The following is a 21,062-nucleotide window of genomic DNA, read 5'->3' on the forward strand; positions in this document are numbered from 1 at the left end:
CCTTACCTTGCATTGAGGACAAAAGAAAAATAAGTAAACCCAATATAGACATGTATAATCAAGCAAAACAAATTACTGCATTGACCTTGTCCAAAAATTTTTTTATCAATCTATTCCTAATTCTTTCTAAGTTGTTTGCCTTTATCATACTGTCGTCATCGCATATGTTTTTCTAATTCTGTTCACTTCAATGTGTATACATTTATAAGTTTTCCCATTTTGCTGAAATGATCCACTACATCATTTCTTAGAGCACAATAATGTTTCATCACATTTATATATAATAACTTTTTCAGTCATCCCCCAATTTATGGACACTCCCTCAGATTTCCATTCTTTGCTAACTCAGCAATATCTATAAATATTTTTATATATATCCTTAGAGTATATTTTACTTAGGAATAATCTTTTCTTTAATATACCTTTTCTCTAATTTCCTCTCTCACTTTTTCTTTCTCTCCTATTTCTCTGTTGAGGGAAATGCATTTTGGTATTCAACTGTGTGTGTTTGTGTCTGTGAGTGTATGTGTATGCATGTATGTATTCTTCCTTCTTTTGATCAGTTTAGGTGAATGAAGTTAAAATGTCATTTGTTCCCTCAAACTTCTCTTTGTTTTCATAAATGTCTACTTGTACACCCTGATCATATAAGCTAATTTTACTTAACCTTCTTTTCCCTCTTGTCCTCAGTATAATCTTCTTTCCTTCTCTCTCCATTCTTTTCTTACAGTCATCAAGCTACAACAGAACCACTCACAGACCTTGTTTAATTAAATTCTCCCTATGGATCCTGATGATAGTAGGGTTCAGAGGGGACATATGTATCACTTCTCCACATTTGAATGCATGCAGTTTATCCTTGTTTAGTCTCTAAATATTGTTTATTCATGTTTACCTTTTTATATTTATCTTAATTCCTATGTTGGAATTTCAAAGTTTCTATGCGACTGAGATCTTTTTATGAAGAATGATTGGAATACTCTTTCATTTCCTTTTTTCCCCTCTCTTTGTAACATTGTTGCCTCATGAAATATCATATTTTAAATTCTCCATTCCTTTAGAGTGGTGGTTGCAAAATCATGTGAGAGCCTGATTATGCCTCCTTGGTACTTGAATTCTTCTTCTTCTTTTTTTTTCTGGATGCTTGTTATATAATTTTTATTGTTCTGGAAACTCTGGATTTTAGGTATGATGTTCCTGGGACTTCTTTCAAGAAAGTGATTGTGGATTCCTTCAATTGCCCATTTGGCCTCTAGTTCTAAGAGATTTGTGCAGTTTTCTTGAGATATGATGATGATGTCTAAGGTCATTTTTTTTTTTAAATTTGGTCACAGCATTCAGATAGTCCAATGATTCTTGATTTCTTTTTTCTCCTTGATCTTTCTTCCAGGCCAATTGTTTTTGCTATTAAATTTTCTTCTGTTTTCAGTCTTTTAATTTTGTTATATAATATTTTGACTTCTATTTGGTCCATTCTAATTTTCAGGAGTTTGTTGCTTAGTCAAAATTTTTTTGCCTCTTATGCTAAGCTTTAATTTTTCTTTTCTAATTCTTTCTGCTTTAGTTTTCTACCCCCATCCCACCCCATTTTTCCTCAAGCATTCTCATGACAAAGATATTTTATAACTTTTTAAAAACATTTGTTTAATTTCTTCCAGGGATTCTTCCTGTTTACATCCAAAATGTATTTTTATTTTTCTTGGAGGGTTTGCTTGTACATGTTTTGGAGTTATTCTCTTCTGCTACATTAATGTTTGAGTTTCTTTGCTACCACAGTGTCTCTTTCTGGTGGGATTCCTTTTTTGCTTGCTTGCTTATTCTTCCAGCTCACTTTTTAACTTCAGACCTGATGTTAAGCCCAGCCTCTGTTCACTTCTAGGGGAAGGTTTTGATTATTGAAAGGGAGGAAAAGGCAGGGGGAATGGAGTGTTGGGCACCTCATGTGTATATGTGATTGAATGAAGGGAGGAAAGGAATAGAAAGGGGAGTAAGTGGTTCCAGAGATTGATTTGATCACTTTCACAAGCTTTCTCTCTGACTTAATCATCATTTCATTTTCTAAAATTATTTCTTAGTAGGAAAAAAATTATATAATGGACTAATGACCAGGACTCTGAAACCCTAATTTCCAGTTTCAGCTCTAAACTGGGGCCATCTGGAGACTTGGATTCAAAATTCAAGTGTTGTCATTTACCAACTGGTTCTGTTACTGTGAGCAAGTTACTTAATCTCTCTCTGAGTTTCAATTTCCTTATCTTTAATAGATGGGGTTGAACTAGATAATCTAATGTAGAGTTCCTTCCAGTTCTTTATTCTATGTTCTTATCATTTAATTGCTATGTGCTTTGGGAAAGTTTCCACTTTCTCATCTGTAAAATGAGGATAGTATTACTTCTATTAGCTAGTTTTCAGGATTTAATTGATTTCACTAAGGATTAAATGAGATCACAATATATAAAGCATTTAAAAGGTTTATATATGCATCCGGTCATATTTTTTCATTTGTAACACCAGGGGTACTGCTTGTCAGATTTTGTTCAATAAAGAGGATAAGGTTCTGGTAATCTCATGCTTGTACAAGTTATGCACTTCACCCAACCCCAGAGGTTACAGTAGAGTAGTCACTAAGCTCTCTGTTGGTCTCAAATAGATGGCTACCTTAGTCCTCTAGTCCTGCCCATTTTGTGGGTTGTGGCACTCTTTGTTGTTGGAAGTATGGAGTGTGCCCATTTATATAATTAGATTCTGTCCCTGCCCTAACCTACTAGGGGACTCTAGTCCTTCATTCTGTTTTTCAATAGAAATTGTTCAACACAGTTTAAGCTTATGTAGTTCTTTATCTGTTAGCACAGAAGCAAAAGGAATATAATTAACTGCATTAAAATCACTTCTTTAGAGGAGGTTCATCTATAGCTTCTGCAGAAGGGGGCCATCCAGATAGTTCTAATTAAACTACAGGCATATGTAAGGAGTTACAGGAACACACCTCTGGGACTTAGAGTCATATGTTTTCCTCAGTTGCTCCCACAGAGTGCTAGTAAACATCTTCCAGATTGTTCAGTTTATGGTCAAACCATCTAATGGATCAACGTCCTGTTGGATCTGGACTCAAAACTTAGTTATCTCATCACTCATTGCTTTTCCTCCCTTACAATTATTGGTAAAAGTGACTTCCTTCTGACTGGTGTGCCTGGTTCATTAACTGGGCTCAGGCTGTATAGGAGCCCAATCACGACACTTTTCATTTCATTTTTTGTAGAGTAGAAGAGCAAGCGTCGAGAGAGACTCCTTGACACCCACTATTCTGTCATCTCTACTTGTTGGGGTGTCAACTATATGCTCAGTGAATTGAAAGCCAGATCTAGAGACAGAAGTTCCTGGATTCAAATCTGGCCTCAGACACAATACACAGCGTTGATTCTAAGACAGAAGGTAAGGGTTTTAAAACAAACAAACAAACAAACAAACAAAAAACTTAAATCATAATTCTTTTCTCCCTTTTTTCCTAATCACATACTCACAATTATATGCTTTGTGAGTAAAACAACCTAAAACAATAATGTGTGTGTGCATGCATGATGTGATGACAACTATTCAACTGATGGTGTTGGGAATAAAACATAATAATAATAATAATAATTTAAAAAAACCCTTGCCTTCCTTTTTAGAATTGACACTAAGTATCAGTTCCAAGGCAGAAGAATGGTAAGGGCTAGCCAATGGGGGTTAAGTGATTTGCCCAGAGTCACACAGCTAGGTAGTGTTTGAGGCCTGATTTGAACCTAGGATCTCCTTTCTCCTGGCCTGGCTTTCTATCTGCTGCCTGATAAAGATTAATCATACCCCTAATACACGAAGAAGTTAGCAGTGATGGGGAAAGAATTCTAAATCCTGGATTAATGATGTGAGAAAGGGACTGATTGAAAGTTGGGAGGGGCCCAATGGAATGTTCTCTTAGGAGAATATGCTGCTTTGTGGTTTGATTGCCTCTTGCTTCTGAAATGCTGCAGGTGACCCTGGTGGATAGGATGGCATCTGTTGTCAATGGCACAGGCCCTGTCTTGCTGATGCTGCTCTCTCTGTGGGTGCTTCCTGGATACTCTGAAGACCTGGCCTGGCAGGAGTTCATGAAGCAACACCATCTGAGCCTAGGCTTGGATTTCAACCAGCTGAGCTGTGAAGGTCTTATGGGTGCCAAGGAATCTCTGAAGGGCAAAGCCTCCCACACTTTCATCTATGCTTTTTGGAGCCAGATAGAAGATATATGCTATAGGGATGGGTTAGATCGATATGAGAATGTGCAGGTATGGAGCAAGAAACCATTCAAAATCCTTACTTGTGAGCAGCTGGAATCAGGTCAAGGCTATAGGAGCATTAGTAGCTATAGCTATGTAGAGCTCCACTGTGGCTTGAATGGATTCCCTGTGAGCCTAGAGGACATCAAGGTAAAGAAGATAATCTCAAATTAGGGAGCTGTCTCTATTTATGCCCCAAGCTAATATTCCCTGACTAAGGGGGCTATTTGCTACCTGGGACTATGTTTTCCTGCCCAGCTCAAGGTTGGAACACTGAATAAGCTTGATGAAGTTAATAGTTTATTTCTCAACAGTGGAGAGAATCTGAGCCAAGACATTACCCTGCCCTCTTACCTGTTCCTTCTTCTATCTCTCCCCCACATGTCCCACCCCACTCAGTCATCAAAAACTAAGAAGATTAAAAGGCAGAGATATAGGAAGAGGAATATAAAATACCAAAAGATCAAAGGTTGATCCCTCAGGTATTCATCATGGTGTAGGATAGACTTTTAGAGAGGAAAGGAATTGTAGCAAGTTCTAATCAAGTCTCTCTCCTTGGGAGATATGAAGGTGGGAGAGTTTATGATGGTTTGGGGAAAAGGCAATTAGATTAGAAGAAAATTTTTCTTCAAATTGGCTCTCCCACTGTTTTCACAAGGTGATAGTTCTTCCTTTCACTGAATAAAATTTTCTTTCACTTCAAGGTTTGAAGAGATGCATGTGTTTATGTATAATAAAGTTGTATGCTTTCAGTCAAGGCTGTGTTGCATAGAGGAAGGAGCACTGAACTTGTAGTTTGAATTTGAATCCCAGATTTGTCACTTATCAGCTATGTGTCTTTGGACAGTCCACTTAATCCCTCTTGGCCCCAGTTACCTCCTCTCTAAAATGTGGGGTTGGAGTAGATGTTTTCAGATTTTCCCATCATCTCTATTTCTAGATTCGTCCAACCTGTGTGAACTCAGGCAAGTCACTAACCTATTTAGAACATCATTTCCTCATGTGTAAAGTAAGAGTTTTGCATTAGATAACTTGTAAAATTCCTTCCAGATTTCTGCTGATCATTCTATAATCCTACAAAAGTAGGGGGTGAGACATGTACATAGATAAATAATCAGAACCTTATAAGAGGAGTATAAAATACTATCAGATACACAAGAGAAATCATGCCCAGGTGCAGAAATCAGAGCAAGTTTCATAAAGGAGAAGGCATTTGAACTAGGTTTTAAAGGATGCATTAGATGTCAATGAAAGGAGATGTAGGCATGGGGTGGGTGAGGTAGTAAACAACATGAACAAAGTTACAGAAGGAGGAAAGTGAGGGGTATATTCTGTAGGTAGCAAAAATAATACACATTTAATTGTGACATAGATAAAGGGAAGGTAAAGCAGTGTGAGACAAAGCAGGAAAGGTTAACTAGAATCAGAATGGAAGGCCAAGGAGTTTAGGTGTTCAGGAGACATGGAAGAATATAAAATAGTATTGATTGAATTAACTGGCCACCCTGCAATGTTCTATGCTGTTGCAACCTCTCTGCATCTCTTTCTTTGTCTATAGAAGGAGAGGGTTAGGCTAGGTAATAATTAGTTTCCTGCTATAATGGATGGGGAAATGGAGCCACCCACTACTACTTTGAGGTTAGAGAGTGAGAGAGATGGGAGCAAGAAGGTGGAAAGGGGGGATATATTCCTCACTTTCCTCCCCTCACTTTCCCTAGCAAAACCAGCACTGGTTGTCTTCAGAAGTACAGAATATATCCTTTCAGAGACTGGGTTGAATGTAAAGTTGAGGACTGAAACTGATTCTTCTTCCTTGAGGAGAAAGTATAGCTCTCCTCCCCAAGCTTCAGGTCTCTCTCTCTGGATATTATAAGCAGGCACTTGATCCAAGGAATAACTATTTATTCTAATGGGACACCCACAAGATAGGGTAAACAGGATTGTTGGGTAAGGAAGTGGGAAGTGGGCAATAGAAGATCCCTAAGGGATAACAACTAACCCCCTCCCCAAATCCTGAAGGGTCATGCTGCTTGCCTGACCCTCCTAAGTCAGTTGTGAGAGTTGTCTTGACTTTTATCTACCCTAGTTGTAGTATGAAGTTCAAGGACAAACTTTAGGGGATGGAGAGAAAAGTCTTCTTTGGATGGATGGCTTTATAATAAAAGTCCTATCCACTCCTTTTCTCATCAGCTGGATCCAAGGGGTTTTGAGTTCACATAGAGATGGTCAATGTTCAGAAGGTCCTCTGCCTCAGAGATTTATCTTAGACCAACCACCAAAGGTTCCCAAAGAGAAGTGAAGTAACTGCTTTGAATCTCCTCAGCTTTTCTGTTCCTTTCTGGAATTCTCTGTCTTCCTTGCACTTCCCCTGCTTGGGTTGCTCTTTTTGCATGCTGAATATGATTTTCCTCTCTTACACTGCCAAACTTTCAAAATTATGTAAGCTGGTCAGAAATGCAGTATAGGTACCATTCTGAGCCTTGAATATACATGCTAGATTCTATCTAAGGGTGACAGGGTGACTTTTTTAGTACATAGTTATCTTGGGTACATTCAAGATGATCTCTCCTATTCCAATTTGACACCTTGGTTCAGCAATCAATAAAGTATAACAAAAACTTGTGACTGACTAGCCTTTCATCAGAGGTCCAAGGCATGTAGACTAGACTATTCAAGGAGTACCCAAAGACCTGCCATTTTCAACATTCTTCAAGAGAACATGTTCATTTTCATGGCATTCATTCATTAAGATTCTCCACTATAAGGCCAACTAATTTTAATGTTTCATTGAAGCTTTAAGGTGACTTTGAGGTCCCCAAATCTAGAAAGTGCCCACCACTGATGATCATAAAATAAAGACTCTAAGAAAACTTGTCCAAGGTACTTTACAGGGGATTTTTGTCTTAGGTAAAGCTTAGAATTATTGGTTGATTCCTATTATACCTGTCAGTTTTAGCATTCTTTATTTTTGTTTTTGTTATTAACCACTTCAATGATCAAATCATATTGCTGTTGGCAAAAGTTCAGGTAATTCTGTATTGTTCAGTGTGAACATAAACAAACATTTTCCTAAGAAAACTAATGAAACAGATTAAATTTGTCTTTGTCATCTTTCATTTGAGTTCCTTACCTTCAACATACAGGATTCTTCTGGTACTCCCTATTAAAAAAACAACAACCTGGCATTTAACTTCTGTATTAGAATTGACAGTTGGTATTGGTTCCAAGGCAGAAAAGCAATATAGGCTAGCCAACTGAGATTAAGTGACTTGCTCAGAGTCACACAGCTAGGAAGTTGCTGATGCCAGATTTGAACACAGTATCTCCCATCTTCAGGCCTGGATTTCTATCTACTGAGCCACATAACTGTCCTAGTACTCCCTATTTTCCATTTTTAATTTTTATTTAGAGTGTTTTTTGGTAGTTACATGATTTATGATCTTTCTCACCCCTCTTTGTTCCCCCCTCCCGGAGATGACTAGCATTTTCCCTGGGTTATACATGTTTCATTGTTCAAAACCCATTTCCATGTTATTCATATTTGTAATAGAGTGAACTTTTAACAAAAAAAAAAAACCCTAATCATATTCCCATCCAAGTACGTGATTCATCATGTGCTTTTCCTCTGTGTTTCTACTCCCACAGTTCTCTTTCTGGGTATGGATAGCATTCTTTCTCATAAGTTCCTATGGAATGTCTTGGGTCATTGCATTGCTGCTAGTAGAAAAGTCTGTTACATTTGATTGTGCCATAATGTATCAGTCTCAATACAATGTTCTTCCATTTCTGCTCCTTTCACTCTGCATCAGTTTCTGAAGGTTGTTCCAGTTCATATGGGATTCCTCCACTTTATTATTCCTTTGAATACTATAGTATTCCATCACCAATAGATATCACAATTTGTTCAGCCATTCCCCAATCAAAGGGCATCCCCTCATTTTCCAATTTTTTTTTGCCACCACAAAGACATGGCTCTAAATATTTTTATATAAGTATTTTCCCCTTTGGGGTACAAACTTATCTCTTTGGGGTACAAACCCAGCAGTCGTATGACTGGATCAAAGAGCAGGCAGTCTTTTAAAGCTCTTTGCACAATGCTCCCTATTTGAACAATAATGGCTCTCATTTCTTTAGTGTTTTAAGGTTATCATATTGCTTTCCCTTCAGGAACTCTTTCAGTTAAGTTGAACCAAGGACCTTGATGTCTCCAAATCTATGTTACCAGAAGGCAACCTCTGATCTATCTTAACAAACTGGAAAGAATTAAGTATGTAGAATTAAGTATGTATGGAGGCAGCAGTCTAAACGCAAGTCACTCTCCTCAGCACACACCGACAAGGATTACCCCAAACGACCTTAAGAATCATTTTCAGAGGAGTGGAGGAGCTGTACAGTGGGGCGCAGCATTGAATGTGCTTGGAATTGGGGCTTTTCCAGTCTATAAGAGGATGAAAGGGCTTCCACCCAAACATGAGCCAATCCACACTCCCCCACCCCCACCTACAGAGCCAGAGCCAGAGTCAGCACTCGCCAAGACAAGCGAGCAAGGGGCACCCCTGGAGTGAGAAAGGGATACTTCTGGGTCATTGGGAACTGACTAGGACCTTAGGGGACTCATCCCTGAAAGGAGCTTGGCAGGAAACCCCAGTGCATGAGGGATTGAAGACCTTAGGTGCCTGGAGCCAGCGCGCCTGCCAGAACCAGGGAGTGAGTGAGGAGTACTTCTAGAGCAATTAAGGGGCACTTCTAGGTCCTTGGGAGCCAACAAGGACCACTGGAGAACCACCCCTGAAAAGCAGGTAGACCAGAAAACCAGGCAGGCAGGAGAGCGCAGACCCTGAGTGCCCCTGGGAAGGTAGAACCGAGAAGAGCTGCAAAGGACTGCGGGGATTTGAGAGCTTGCCTCAGGCAAAATCCTTGCTCCTTAACTACATACACAGAAAACCTACCCAGCTGACTCAGATTTCTGACTAAAGAGGGAAGGGATAACATCCAGAAAAATGGCTAATTGTGCACAGGAGCCTCAAAATTCTTCAAAAAAAAAAAAACCCAAAAGAAGGCTGTGACCCTTGAGAATTTTTATGAAGGAAAACCCAGGCTACAGAGGAAATACTGGACGAAATTCAAACAAAGGCAAAACCGAAAAAAAAAAACCCAGAAATTGTCCACAAACCCTGGAAGAGCCTCAAATGGAGCTTATCATCAAAAAGATGGAAGCCTTCTGGAAAGAGAAATGGGAAATGGTTTTAAAAAATCAAGAAATCATAGCTGAATACCAAAAGATTAAAGCAGAAAACCAGGCCTTAAGGACCAGCATTGAGCAACTGGAAACCAATGATCTTGCAAAACAGCAAGAATTAATAAAGCAAAGTCAAAAGACTGACAAAATAGAAGAAAACATAAAATATCTCACTGACAAGGTGACAGTTCAGGAAAACAGAGGAAGGAGAGACAATTTGAGAATCATTGGTCTGCCTGAAAAGTCAGAAATAAACAGAAACCTTGACACCATACTGCAAGAGATCATCCAAGAAAACTGCCCTGAAGTTCTAGAACAAGGGGGGGGAAATAGACATTGAAAGAGTTCATAGAACACCCTCTACACTAACCCCCCCAAAAAACAACTCCCTGAAATGTAATTGCCAAATTCCAGAGCTTTCAAGCTAAGGAGAAAATCCTACAAGAAGCCAAAAAGAAACAATTCAAATACAAAGGATCACACAAGAAGACCTGGCAGCTTCCACACTGCAGGACTGCAAGGCCTGGAACACAATATTGAAAAAGGCAAGAGAACTTGGTCTTCAAGAATCACCTATCCATCAAAACTGACTATATACTTCCAGGGGAAAGTATAGGCATTCAACAAAATAGAAGATTTCCAAGGATTTGTAAGGAAAAGATCAGAACTAAGTGGAAAGTTTGATATCCAAACACAAAGATCAAGAGAAACATGAAAAGGTAAATATGAAAGAGAGGGAAAAGGAGAAAAATGTTTGTTTGTTTTTTTAAATTCAAACTCTCTTCTTTAAGGGCTACAATTAGATCAAACTATATATATATATTAATATATGGGGGAAATGTTATTTTTAACTCTCAAAAATATTTTCATTATTATAGTAAATAGTAGAATCATTCATAGGAAAAGATTGGGGCATTAAAGGCCATAAAATTATATGCAAAAAAAGGGGGTGAGGAGGAATCGATAATGGTACTAAGAGATACTTGAAGAAATAAAATAAATAGAATAATCTTTGTCACACAATGATACACATGGGAAGGGGAGGGAAATAATACTCTTATAAGAGGGAGAGGAAGAGAATGCTAATACATAATAATCGAATATCACTCTCAGCAAAATCAATTTTGAGAGGGAAGAGCATCTAGATCCATTGGGATCTTGAAGTCTATCTTATCCTACAGGGTATGAAAGAAGGAAAAAAAACTAAGGGGGATAGGGAGAGGGAATTCAAAAAAAGGGAGGGAAGGAGAGGGGGGAAGGAACTTAACAGACCCTAAAAAACAAGAAGGGAACAAAAAGGGAGGGGCCAGAAAGGGAAGCATTTCAAGGGAGGGGAATAGGGGGATTGACTAAAAATAAACCACTGGTTTAAAAGTATATAGCAAAAGAAGAAAGGTCAGAACTAGAAGAGGATATCAAAATGCTAGGGAATTCAAAAGTGACAATCATAACTTTGAATGTGAATGGGATGAACTCACCCATAGATGAATAGGAGAGTGGATTAGAATCCAGAATCCTACCATATGTTGTCTACAAGAAACATACATGAGGAGAGTAGATATTCACAAGGTCAGAATTAAAAGGAGGAGCAAGACCTATTGGGCCTCAACTGACAGAAAGGAGGCAGGAGTTGCAATCATGATATCTGACAAAGCCAAAGTAAAAATAGACCTGATTAAAAGGGATAGGGAAGGTAAATACATCCTGATAAAAGGGAGTACAGATAATGAGGAAATATCACTAATCAACTTGTATGCACCAAATGGTATAGCACCCAAATTTCTAATTGAGAAACTAGTAGAATCGAAGGAGGAAATAGGTAGTAAAACTATACTAGTGGGAGACCAGAACCTACCACTATCAAATTTAGATAAATCAAATCAAAAAGTAAATAAGAAAGAGGTAAAAGAGGTGAATGAAATCTTAGAAAAATTAGAGTTAGTAGATATATGGAGAAAAATAAAGAGGGACAAAAAGTAATACACCTTCTTTTCAGCAGCACATGGCACATTCACAAAGATTGACCACTTACTAGGTCATAAAAACATGGCATACAACTGCAGAAAAGCAGAAATAATAAATGCAACCTTTTCAGATCATAAGGGGATAAAAATAATGATCAGTGAGGGTACATGGAGAGCCAAATAAAAAATTAATTGGAAATTAAATAATATGATTCTCCAAAATCAACTAGTCAGAAAGCAAATCATAGAAACAATTAATAATTTCATTGAAGAAAATGACAATGATGCGACATCTTTTCAAACTCTATGGGATGCAGCCAAAGCAGTACTCAGGGGAAAATTTATGTTCTTGAGTTCATATATTAACAAATTAGGGAGAATAGAGGTCAATGAATTGTACATGCAAATCAAAAACCTTGAAAGCGAACAAATTAAAATGCCCCAGAAGAAAACCAAATCAGAAATCCTAAAAATTAAGGGAGAAATTAGTAAAATTGAAAGTGATAGAACTATTGAACTAACAAATAAGACTAGAGGCTGGTATTTTGAAAAATCAAACAAAATAGACAAAATATTGGTCAATTTAATAAAAAAGAAGAAAGTAGAAAATCAAATTAACAGTATCAGGGATGGAAAGGGAGAACTCACCTCCAGTGAAGAGGAAATTAAGGCAACCATTAAAAACTATTTTGCCCAACTATATGGCAATAAATATGCCAATCTAGGTGATATGGATGAATATTTACAAAAATATAAATTGTCTAGATTAACAGAAGAAGAAATAGAATTCTTAAATAATCCCATGTCAGAAAAAGAAATTGAACAGACCATCAAATAACTTCCCAAGAAAAAATCCCCAGGGCCTGATGGATTCACAAGTGAATTCTATCATTCAAAGAACTGCTAATTCCAATACTACACAAACTATTTGACATAATAAGCAAAGAGGGAGTTCTACCGAATTCCTTTTATGACACAAACATGGTACTGATCCCAAAGCAAAACAGGCCAAAAATGGAGAAAGAAAACTACAGACCAATCTCCTTAATGAATATAGATGCAAAAATCTTAAACAGGATACTAGCAAAAAGACTCCAGCAAGTCATTCCGAGGGTTATTCACTATGATATGGTGGGATTTATACCAGGAATGCAATGATGGTTCAATATCAGGAAAACCATCCACACAATTGACCATATCAACAAGCAAACCAACAAAAAACACATGATTATTTGAATAGACGCAGAAAAAGCATTCAACAAAACACAACACTCATTCCTATTGAAAAACCCTAGAAAGTATAGGAATAGAAGGGCCTTTCCTAAGAATAATAAACAGTATATATCTAAAACCATCAGCAAGTATCATCTGCAATGGGGATAAACTAGATGCATTCCCAATAAGATCAGGAGTGAAACAAGGATGACCATTATCATCTTTATTATTCAACATTGTATTAGAAACACTAACAGTAGCAATTAGAGAAGAAAAAGAAATTGAGGGTATTAAAATTGGCAATGAGGAGACCAAGCCTTCACTCTTTGCAGATGACATGATGGTATACTTAAAGAATCCTAGAGAATCAATTAAAAAGCTAGTGGAAATAATCAACAAAATTAGCAAAGTTGCAGTATACAAAATAAACCCACCTAAGTTACCACATTTCTATATATCTCCAACACATCTCAGCAGCAGGAATTAGAAAGAGAAATTACATTCAAAATCACCTTAGACAATATAAAATACTTAGGAATCTATATGCCAAGACAAACACAGGAACTATATGAATATAACTACAAAACACTTTCCACACAACTAAAACTAGATTTGACCAATTGGAAAAATATTAACTGCTCATGGGTAGGACAAGCTAATATTATAAAAATGACCATTCTACCCAAACTTATCTATCTATTTAGTGCCATACCTGTTGAACTTCCAAAAATCTTTTTTACTGAATTAGAAAAAACCATAACAAATTTTATTTGGAAGAACAACAGATCAAGGATATCCAGGGAAATAATAAAAAAAAATACAAAGGAAGGTGGCCTTGCAGTCCCAGATCTCAAACTATACTATAAAGCAGTGGTCATCAAAACAATTTGGTACTGGCTAAGAGACAGAAAGGAGGATCAGTGGAATAGATTTGGGGTAAGTGACCTCAGCAAGACAGTCCATGACAAACTCAAAGACCTCAGTTTTTGGGACAAAAATCCACTGTTTGATAAAAACTGCTGGGAAAATTGGAAGACAGTGTGGGAGAGATTAGGTTTTGATCAACATCTCACACCTTACACCCAGATAAATTCAGAATGGGTAAACAACTTGAACATAAAGAAGGAAGCAATAAGTAAATTATGTGAATACAGAATAGTATACATGTCAGACCTTTGGGAAGGGAAAGATTTTAAACCAAGCAAGACTTAGAAAGAGTCACAAAATGTAAAATAAATAATTTTGACTATATCAAATTAGAAAGTTTTTGTACAAACAAAACCAATGTAACTAAAATCAGAAGGGAAGCAACAAATTGGGAAACAATCTTTATAACAAAAACCTCTGACAAAGGTCTAATTACTCAAATTTACAAAGAGCTAAATCAATTGCACAAAAAATCCAGCCATTCTCCAATTGATAAATGGGCAAGGGACATGAACAGGTAATTTTCAGTCAAAGAAATCAAAACCATTAATAAGCACATGAAAAAGTGTTCTAAATCTCTGATAATCAGAGAGATGCAAACCAAAACAACTCTGAGGTATCACCTCACACCTAGCAGATTGGCTAACATGACTGCAAAGGAAAATAATGAATGCTGGAGGGGATGTGGCAAAGTTGGGACACTAATTCATTGCTGGTGGAGTTGTGAATTGATCCAACTATTCTGGAGGGCAATTTGGAACTATGCCCAAAGGATGCTAAAATACTGTCTGCCCTTTGGTCCAGCCATAGCACTGCTGGATTTGTACCCCCAAAGAAATAATAAGGAAAAAGACATGTACAAGAATATTCACAGCTGAGCTCTTTGTGGTGGCAAAAAGTTGGAAAATGAGGGGATGCCCTTCAATTGGGAAATGGTTGAACAAATTGTGGTATATGTTGCTGATGGAATATTATTGTGCTCAAAGGAATAATAAAGTGTAGAAATTCCATGGGGACTGGAACAACCTCCAGGAAGTGATGCAGAGCGAAAGGAGCAGAACCAAGAGAACATTGTACACAGATACTGATACATTGTGGTACAATTAAACATAATGGATCCCTGAACAATCTGCAGGGATCTATGAGAAAAAACACTATCCACAATCAGAGGACAAACTGTGAGAGTAAAAATGCCAAGGAAAGGCAACTGCTTGACTACTGGGCTGAGGAGATATGATTGGGGATGTGAACTCTGAATGAACATCCTAGTGCAAATTCCAATAACAAGGAAATGGGTTCGGATCAAGGACACATGTAATACCCAGTGGAATTGTGCATCGGCTATGGTGGGGGGGGGGGGGTTGCTGGGAGGGGAGGGAGGAAAAGAAAAAGATTTTTGTATCCAATGAATAATGTTTGAAATTGAACAAATAAAAATAACGTTTATTTAAAAAAATAAAATTAAAACCATCTATATATGTTGATAAGGAAGAAAAAAAAAGAATTAAGTATAGACAGAATCGTAGGGGCTATTTTTCAAAAGGTAACTACCAACTGATAAATTCTGACCATGAGGAATTGGTGAAATTGATAGAGTAAGGAATACCTTAGTATGAATTCTGTCTTAGACACTTTGGGAAAAATCTACCTATCTCAATTTCCTATTCTGTAAAATAAAGGAGTTGGCTTTGATGGACTTTAAGATAACTTCTAGCTCTAAATCTATGATCCCATGAAACAGAACTAGGTAACAATTAATTCTATAAAGTAGTTGCATGTGTTTTAATTTGCATTATTCAAATCATAATTATATAAAATATAGTATTTGGTTCTAGTCCAATGAAAATATGCAGTGTTAATTCAAATAAAGTAACTGTAAACAGAATATTTGCACTATAGAAATGATATCCATTATTGTTAAAAGCATAGGGATAGCTAGGTGGCTCAGAAGATAGTCGGGTCTGGAGATAGGAGGTACTAGATTAAAATATGGTCTCAGACACTTCCTAGCTGTGTGACCCTGGACAAATCACTTAACCCCAATTGGTTAATCCTTACTGCTCTTTTGCCTTGGAACCTATACTTAGTATCAATTCTAAGACAAAATTAAGGGTTTGTTTGTTTTTTAAGAAAAGAACAAAGAACTCAACTCCTTCAATAATCTAGGGAAAGGCAGGCTTATTAATATTCTGTTCACATCTATATTTTCTTTATCAGTCATATTTTAAAAAAATATTCATTAGTGGGATATTAAAACCTCCCATCACTATTATTTTAAAGCTACTTCTTGATTAACTTTTCTTTTGAAATTAATTTTTATAAATTTATTATTAATTAATAAATTAAATGAATCAATTAAAATAAATAAATTAATTAAAATAAATTAATTTATTATTATTTATTTTAATTGATTAATTTGATCTATTTTATCATATTTTAAATTGTTTTAGTGCAGAAGGATATACAATAGTCATTATTTCACTAATATCATTCCTATTCCAATTTTAACACATATTTCACATTTACATAGCACTAAATGTATTTCCTACCATTTATGCTATTCACAAATTGGCATAAAAGAATTACTCCTCCCTGTCTGAAATAGAAGTGTCACCTTCAGACTTTTCTCTTTCTACTCTTCACTCTTTTGGCCTTGTTCATTTATGTTTACTTTTTTTTTTATTTGACATAGACCAAATTAGCTACCTATTCTTCTCAGTTCTACTTTTAATCCCTTTAAATCATTTTAAACCATCTAGATGTTCATTAAATAACACAAATATTTATAAGATTTAAAACACTCCACTATCTTCAACTCATCTTTTTTGGGGTCTTATTTCATATTACTCTGTAAATTTATCATTGCATCTCTTGGCTTTTTGCTCCCCCCCCCCCCAAAAAAAAGCCCATACTTTCTGTTTTTCCATCTTGGAATCAATACTGTGTATTGGTTCCTTGGTTCTAAGGCAGATGAGTAGTAAGGGCTAAGCAATGGGGGTTAAGTGACTTGCCCAGCTAGGAAGTGTCTGAGGTCAGATTTGAACCTAGGACCTCCTGTCTCTAGGCCTGGCTCTCAATCCACTGAGTTACCTATCTGCCCACCCCTCCTCCCTTTTGCTTTTCTTAGACTATTTTCCTATTTTCCTACCAAAGCATGCAGTCCATTCTCACTTTTACCTATTAGAATCCTTCATTTTCTTCAAAGAGTTTAGGCACCAATTCCTATGTCAAATCTTTCCTAATGCTATGGTCTTTAGTGCCCTCTATCTTTCCTAAGATTACCTTTACTTACCTGCATGAATTTTATATTTTTCTAGTAGAATATAAACTTTTTTTTGAGGACTGAAAGCTTTGTGTTTATTACTATATATGTACATACACATATATAACAATATATACATATATACATGTATATATATAAAATCACATGCTAGTCTTAAGTTCACAATTTCCCTAATGGTACATTAGTGTTTCACTTTTCCCAAATCCCCTCCAAGTTTTATAATTTTTCCTTTATGTCACAATAACCAATGTGTTATGTGTGGAGTGGTCCTTCAGATTTGTTTTGATTTACATTTCTCTAATTAAAAGTGATTTAGAATATTTTTTTTCACATGACTTTAGTTACTTTTTTTTAAAACCTTCCATCTTAGAGTCAATACTGTGTATTGGTTCCAAGGCAGAAGAGTGGTAAGGGCTAGGCAATGGGGGTCAAGTGACTTGCCCAGGGTCACAAAGCTGGGAAGTGTCTGAGGCCAGATTTGAACCTAAGACCTCCCATCTCTAGGTCTGGCTCTCAATCCACTGAGCGACCCAGCTGCCCCTATCTTTAGTTACTTTGAAAACTGCCTGTTCATATCTTTTGATCACTTACCAGTTGGGGAGGAGATTTAATTTTTAAGAGATTTAGGATCCAGAACATATATATCTGCTTAAATGCTTCACAAGTAGATATGATACATCAATCAACCAATTAATACACACTTATTAAATACCTACTATGTGCCAATTATTTTGCTAAGTATCACATCCCAGGAGAAGACAAATTCTCCCTCCTCTTCTCTTCATTAGGTTCATGTAGGGACTGAAATTTGAAGTTAGCAATTTTTTTCATTAATATAAATAATTTTCCAGAGATCTTTTATTAAGTAGTGCTCTTTGTCACTAAGTTTATCTAAAAATTCCATTTATGACTGCAGAACAGAGTAAGGTAAGTGATCCTATATGAAACTGAATCTGATTGTCCTCATCAGCATAACAGTTTCTTGGATAATTGTGCATACAGGTTTTTATTACTGTTTATTGAAAAAACATGGTTGGGGTAGGTCGGTGACTCAATGGATCAAGAGCCAGACCTAGGGACAAGAGGTCTTGCTTCAGATATTTCCTAGATGTGTGATCCTGGGCAACCCACTTAAATCCCATTACCTGGTTCTAACTGCTCTTCTGCCTTGGAACCAATACATGGTACTGATTCTAAGATGGAATGTAAGGGTTTTAAAGATTTTAAAAAAGAAACTACATAGTTGAAACTCATGCCTAAACAATATTCTTGTTTTGTACACAATATTTGTGTACAATTCTTTTCCTATTTCTCTAACAAGTTTAGAATTGATTTTACCCCTTGGAATGTGGTTTTATGGAGATTTTAATCAATACAAATAAAGGAATTAAGAAATCCATTAAAATATAGTTAATTTGAGTTTGAGGATATTGATGTGCTTATCTTTTGGGAAATCTTATTCATGATATGATGATAAGAGCACTAAATTTTGAGTCTGAATATCTGAATTTGCATCCTAGCCCCTAGGAAGTTTCTTGATCACTTTGGGCTATTTCTTTGTCTCTAAAATGGGATGCTGATCTTTGTTCAATGATGAACACAATTAGAGGAATTAAACAACATTATCGTACAGGAATTCTTGCTATAAATGAAACCATAAGACAAATAAGTTGTAACTAAAAGGAAGAATGCTGAATACTTAATTGTTGTTAAGGGTTAGGGTAGCATAATAGCCAATTAAGGATATCATGTTGAAATTATTTGTTAATGCAATCAAAGGATGATGTGTATAGCTCAGCACAAACCACCCCAATCCCAAAGAAAATCATTCCCTTCTAGTGGTGACTAGAAAGGACCCTGACTGGGCTTTTGGACTTTTTCTCTGACTGGGAGACGCACACTTTCTCTCCTTGGAGGTTTGAAGCTGGCTGAGAGACTTTTGTGAGGCTGACTTGGCTTTTGGACTTTGTCTTTGTCTCTGGCTCTGAGCAGTGTAAGCTGACCAGGGGAGAAGTCTTGAGTTGTCTATAAGAGAGTTGAGCTGGCCAGGAGAAAAGGAGAGACTTTGAACTTTGTTTCTTTCTGGGGCTAAACTGTGAGATCTGGCTGATTTGTGAAGAAGAAGAAAGAAGATTTTGAACTGCTATTGTCCTCCATCTTTCTAACTGTCTAAGAGTCACACTTGTGACTCTCCAAACCCTAAATTTTATCTCAGTTAGATTAGGGAAATTCCTTATCCCTCTTACCTCAGTTTCCCATCCTGTTATCCTAATAAACCCCTTGACTGAGAAAGCAACTAGATTATCTTTATAGTTCACTTAGGAGGGAGGGAAGGAGCCAAAGGCTTCAAGGAAGATTGGGGAGGTGAGGGAGGCGAAGGAGGGAGTTGTAACTGTGAAAATGTGGTTTGCCAAGACTGTGAATTGCCAAAACTGTAAAGGTTTCAGCCAAACTGTAAAGATAATTTTTAGTGTCTTGATTTAAAATCTAAAATTAAGTTGTCACCATGGGAAAATCCCCAAATATGAAAATACCCAAGTCAGCTGGGTTTTATGGAGATTTTAATCAATACAAATAAAGGAATTAAGGGAAAGAGAGAGAGAGAGAGAAAGAGAAAATAGTAGAAAGGGCCTAGGCCAAACAGCCTAGGCCTGAGCCTAAGGGAGAGCGAGTCAGTCTTTATCACTCACCACAATATTGTCTCAAGCAAACTCCAATCCTCCACTGAACTCCTGAACTCCTCTACTGAGTTCAATCCTTCTCCTTTTAAAGAAAATTTCTCTTATGTCACCTCCCCTAAATTTTCACATCTAACAATCACAGTAGATGCTTTTCCCCCAGGACTGCCCATTCCTAGTTCTTATCTTCTTTTGTTCTCACCTTCTCTGGTTAGACTAAAACTTCACACCTCTTTTGTTAAGCTTGCCTTTTGTAAGTTGCTTGACCTTTTAGTGAGTAATTTAACCTTTAAAGGTACTTAGCACCTTTCTGTATTAGATCTGAAAATAGACCACCTAGCTTAAAGTTTTGGCTTTACTATAAGTATGAGTTGGGGACTTTCATTGTTCAATCAGGAGTTTGTAACTTTATCTTCCCCTAAGGCACTGTCTGAGTAGGGTGGAGTAATTTAAAAGTTCTCAATACATTCCTGATCAAGTACCTCCATTGTTACAATAGGGGAATAGCTTAACCAAACCTTCAAAGGTACAGTCTGAGCAGTTTTTAAGATTCACAGAGTGAGGGAGGATATAGATTGATCCATCAGCAATCAGTAGGGATCAATAGGCAAACCCTAGAGCAGTGTCTCCCGTGTACCAGCATCTCTGTGTGTGTGGCATCCCTCCATTAACAATAAGCAGGTTCAGATTCCCTCAGCAGTGCTCTCTAGTCACAGCCAGCCAGAGAACACAGTCATTGCAAAAGAAACAGTTTAGTTTCCAGTCAGTTTACTTCTTTATTTAAATTTTATTACAGGAAGCAGATTCAATGTTCTTCTTCCTGCTTTCTCTGAATCAGCAATGCATAGCAATTCTCAACACAGTTTATGTGGCCAATCTGCCTTAAAAATTCCCCCATCTTGCTTTTTTATATAGAAATATTTATTACAAAGATTTTCTTTACAACAAAGTAAATCACATGGTCATACTGTAGATATTCCTGTATTACCTGAGTAGAGATTCCTGTAATACCTGAGTCTACCGTTCTTGTGTTCTTTTCCTTACTTAACATCATACTTCTTCTTGCTTGATTCCCTTCTAGGGTTTTCTTTTCTTTTCTTTTTTCAGCATGTAATCATGGCTCAATTTATTGCAATTTCAATATACACAAAATAATTGCTTCTCTCCAGACAGAAAACTATGAGAGTAAGACTATTTCTAATCTGCCATCACAGACAACCAAACATCTTTGCCTTCTAAATGTAGCATCAAAGCATTTCCAGGTCATGCTACTTTCTTTTAGCCTTGACTACTTGTAAACCTCAAAATTTCTCAGACTTATGAATGTTAGGGGTTTCCCCCATTGGGGAATCTTCTACTTAAAAAAAATTCCCTAGCAGATGGTGAGAACTCTACTTGAGTGTGGGGGCTCCTTGCCTTGGGAATATCCCTACTCCACCCTACTTGGGACTGCTTTAGGAC

At 36.9% G+C, this 21,062-nt stretch overlaps 1 protein-coding gene across 1 annotated transcript; it reads left to right on the forward strand.

Annotated features, from left to right (window-relative positions):
- Positions 1–231: 231 nt before the first annotated feature.
- Positions 232–7,404, forward strand: EDDM3B (epididymal protein 3B). Its single transcript, XM_016428428.2, has 2 exons — positions 232–3,432; positions 4,011–7,404. Exons 1-2 carry the CDS (start codon positions 3,337–3,339, stop codon positions 4,467–4,469), a joined length of 555 nt encoding a protein of 184 aa, XP_016283914.1. The 5' UTR covers positions 232–3,336; the 3' UTR covers positions 4,470–7,404.
- Positions 7,405–21,062: the final 13,658 nt, after the last annotated feature.

The sequence above is a fragment of the Monodelphis domestica genome, chromosome 1 (assembly GCF_027887165.1).
Source record: "Monodelphis domestica isolate mMonDom1 chromosome 1, mMonDom1.pri, whole genome shotgun sequence".
In the NCBI taxonomy this organism is placed as follows: Eukaryota; Metazoa; Chordata; class Mammalia; order Didelphimorphia; family Didelphidae; genus Monodelphis; species Monodelphis domestica.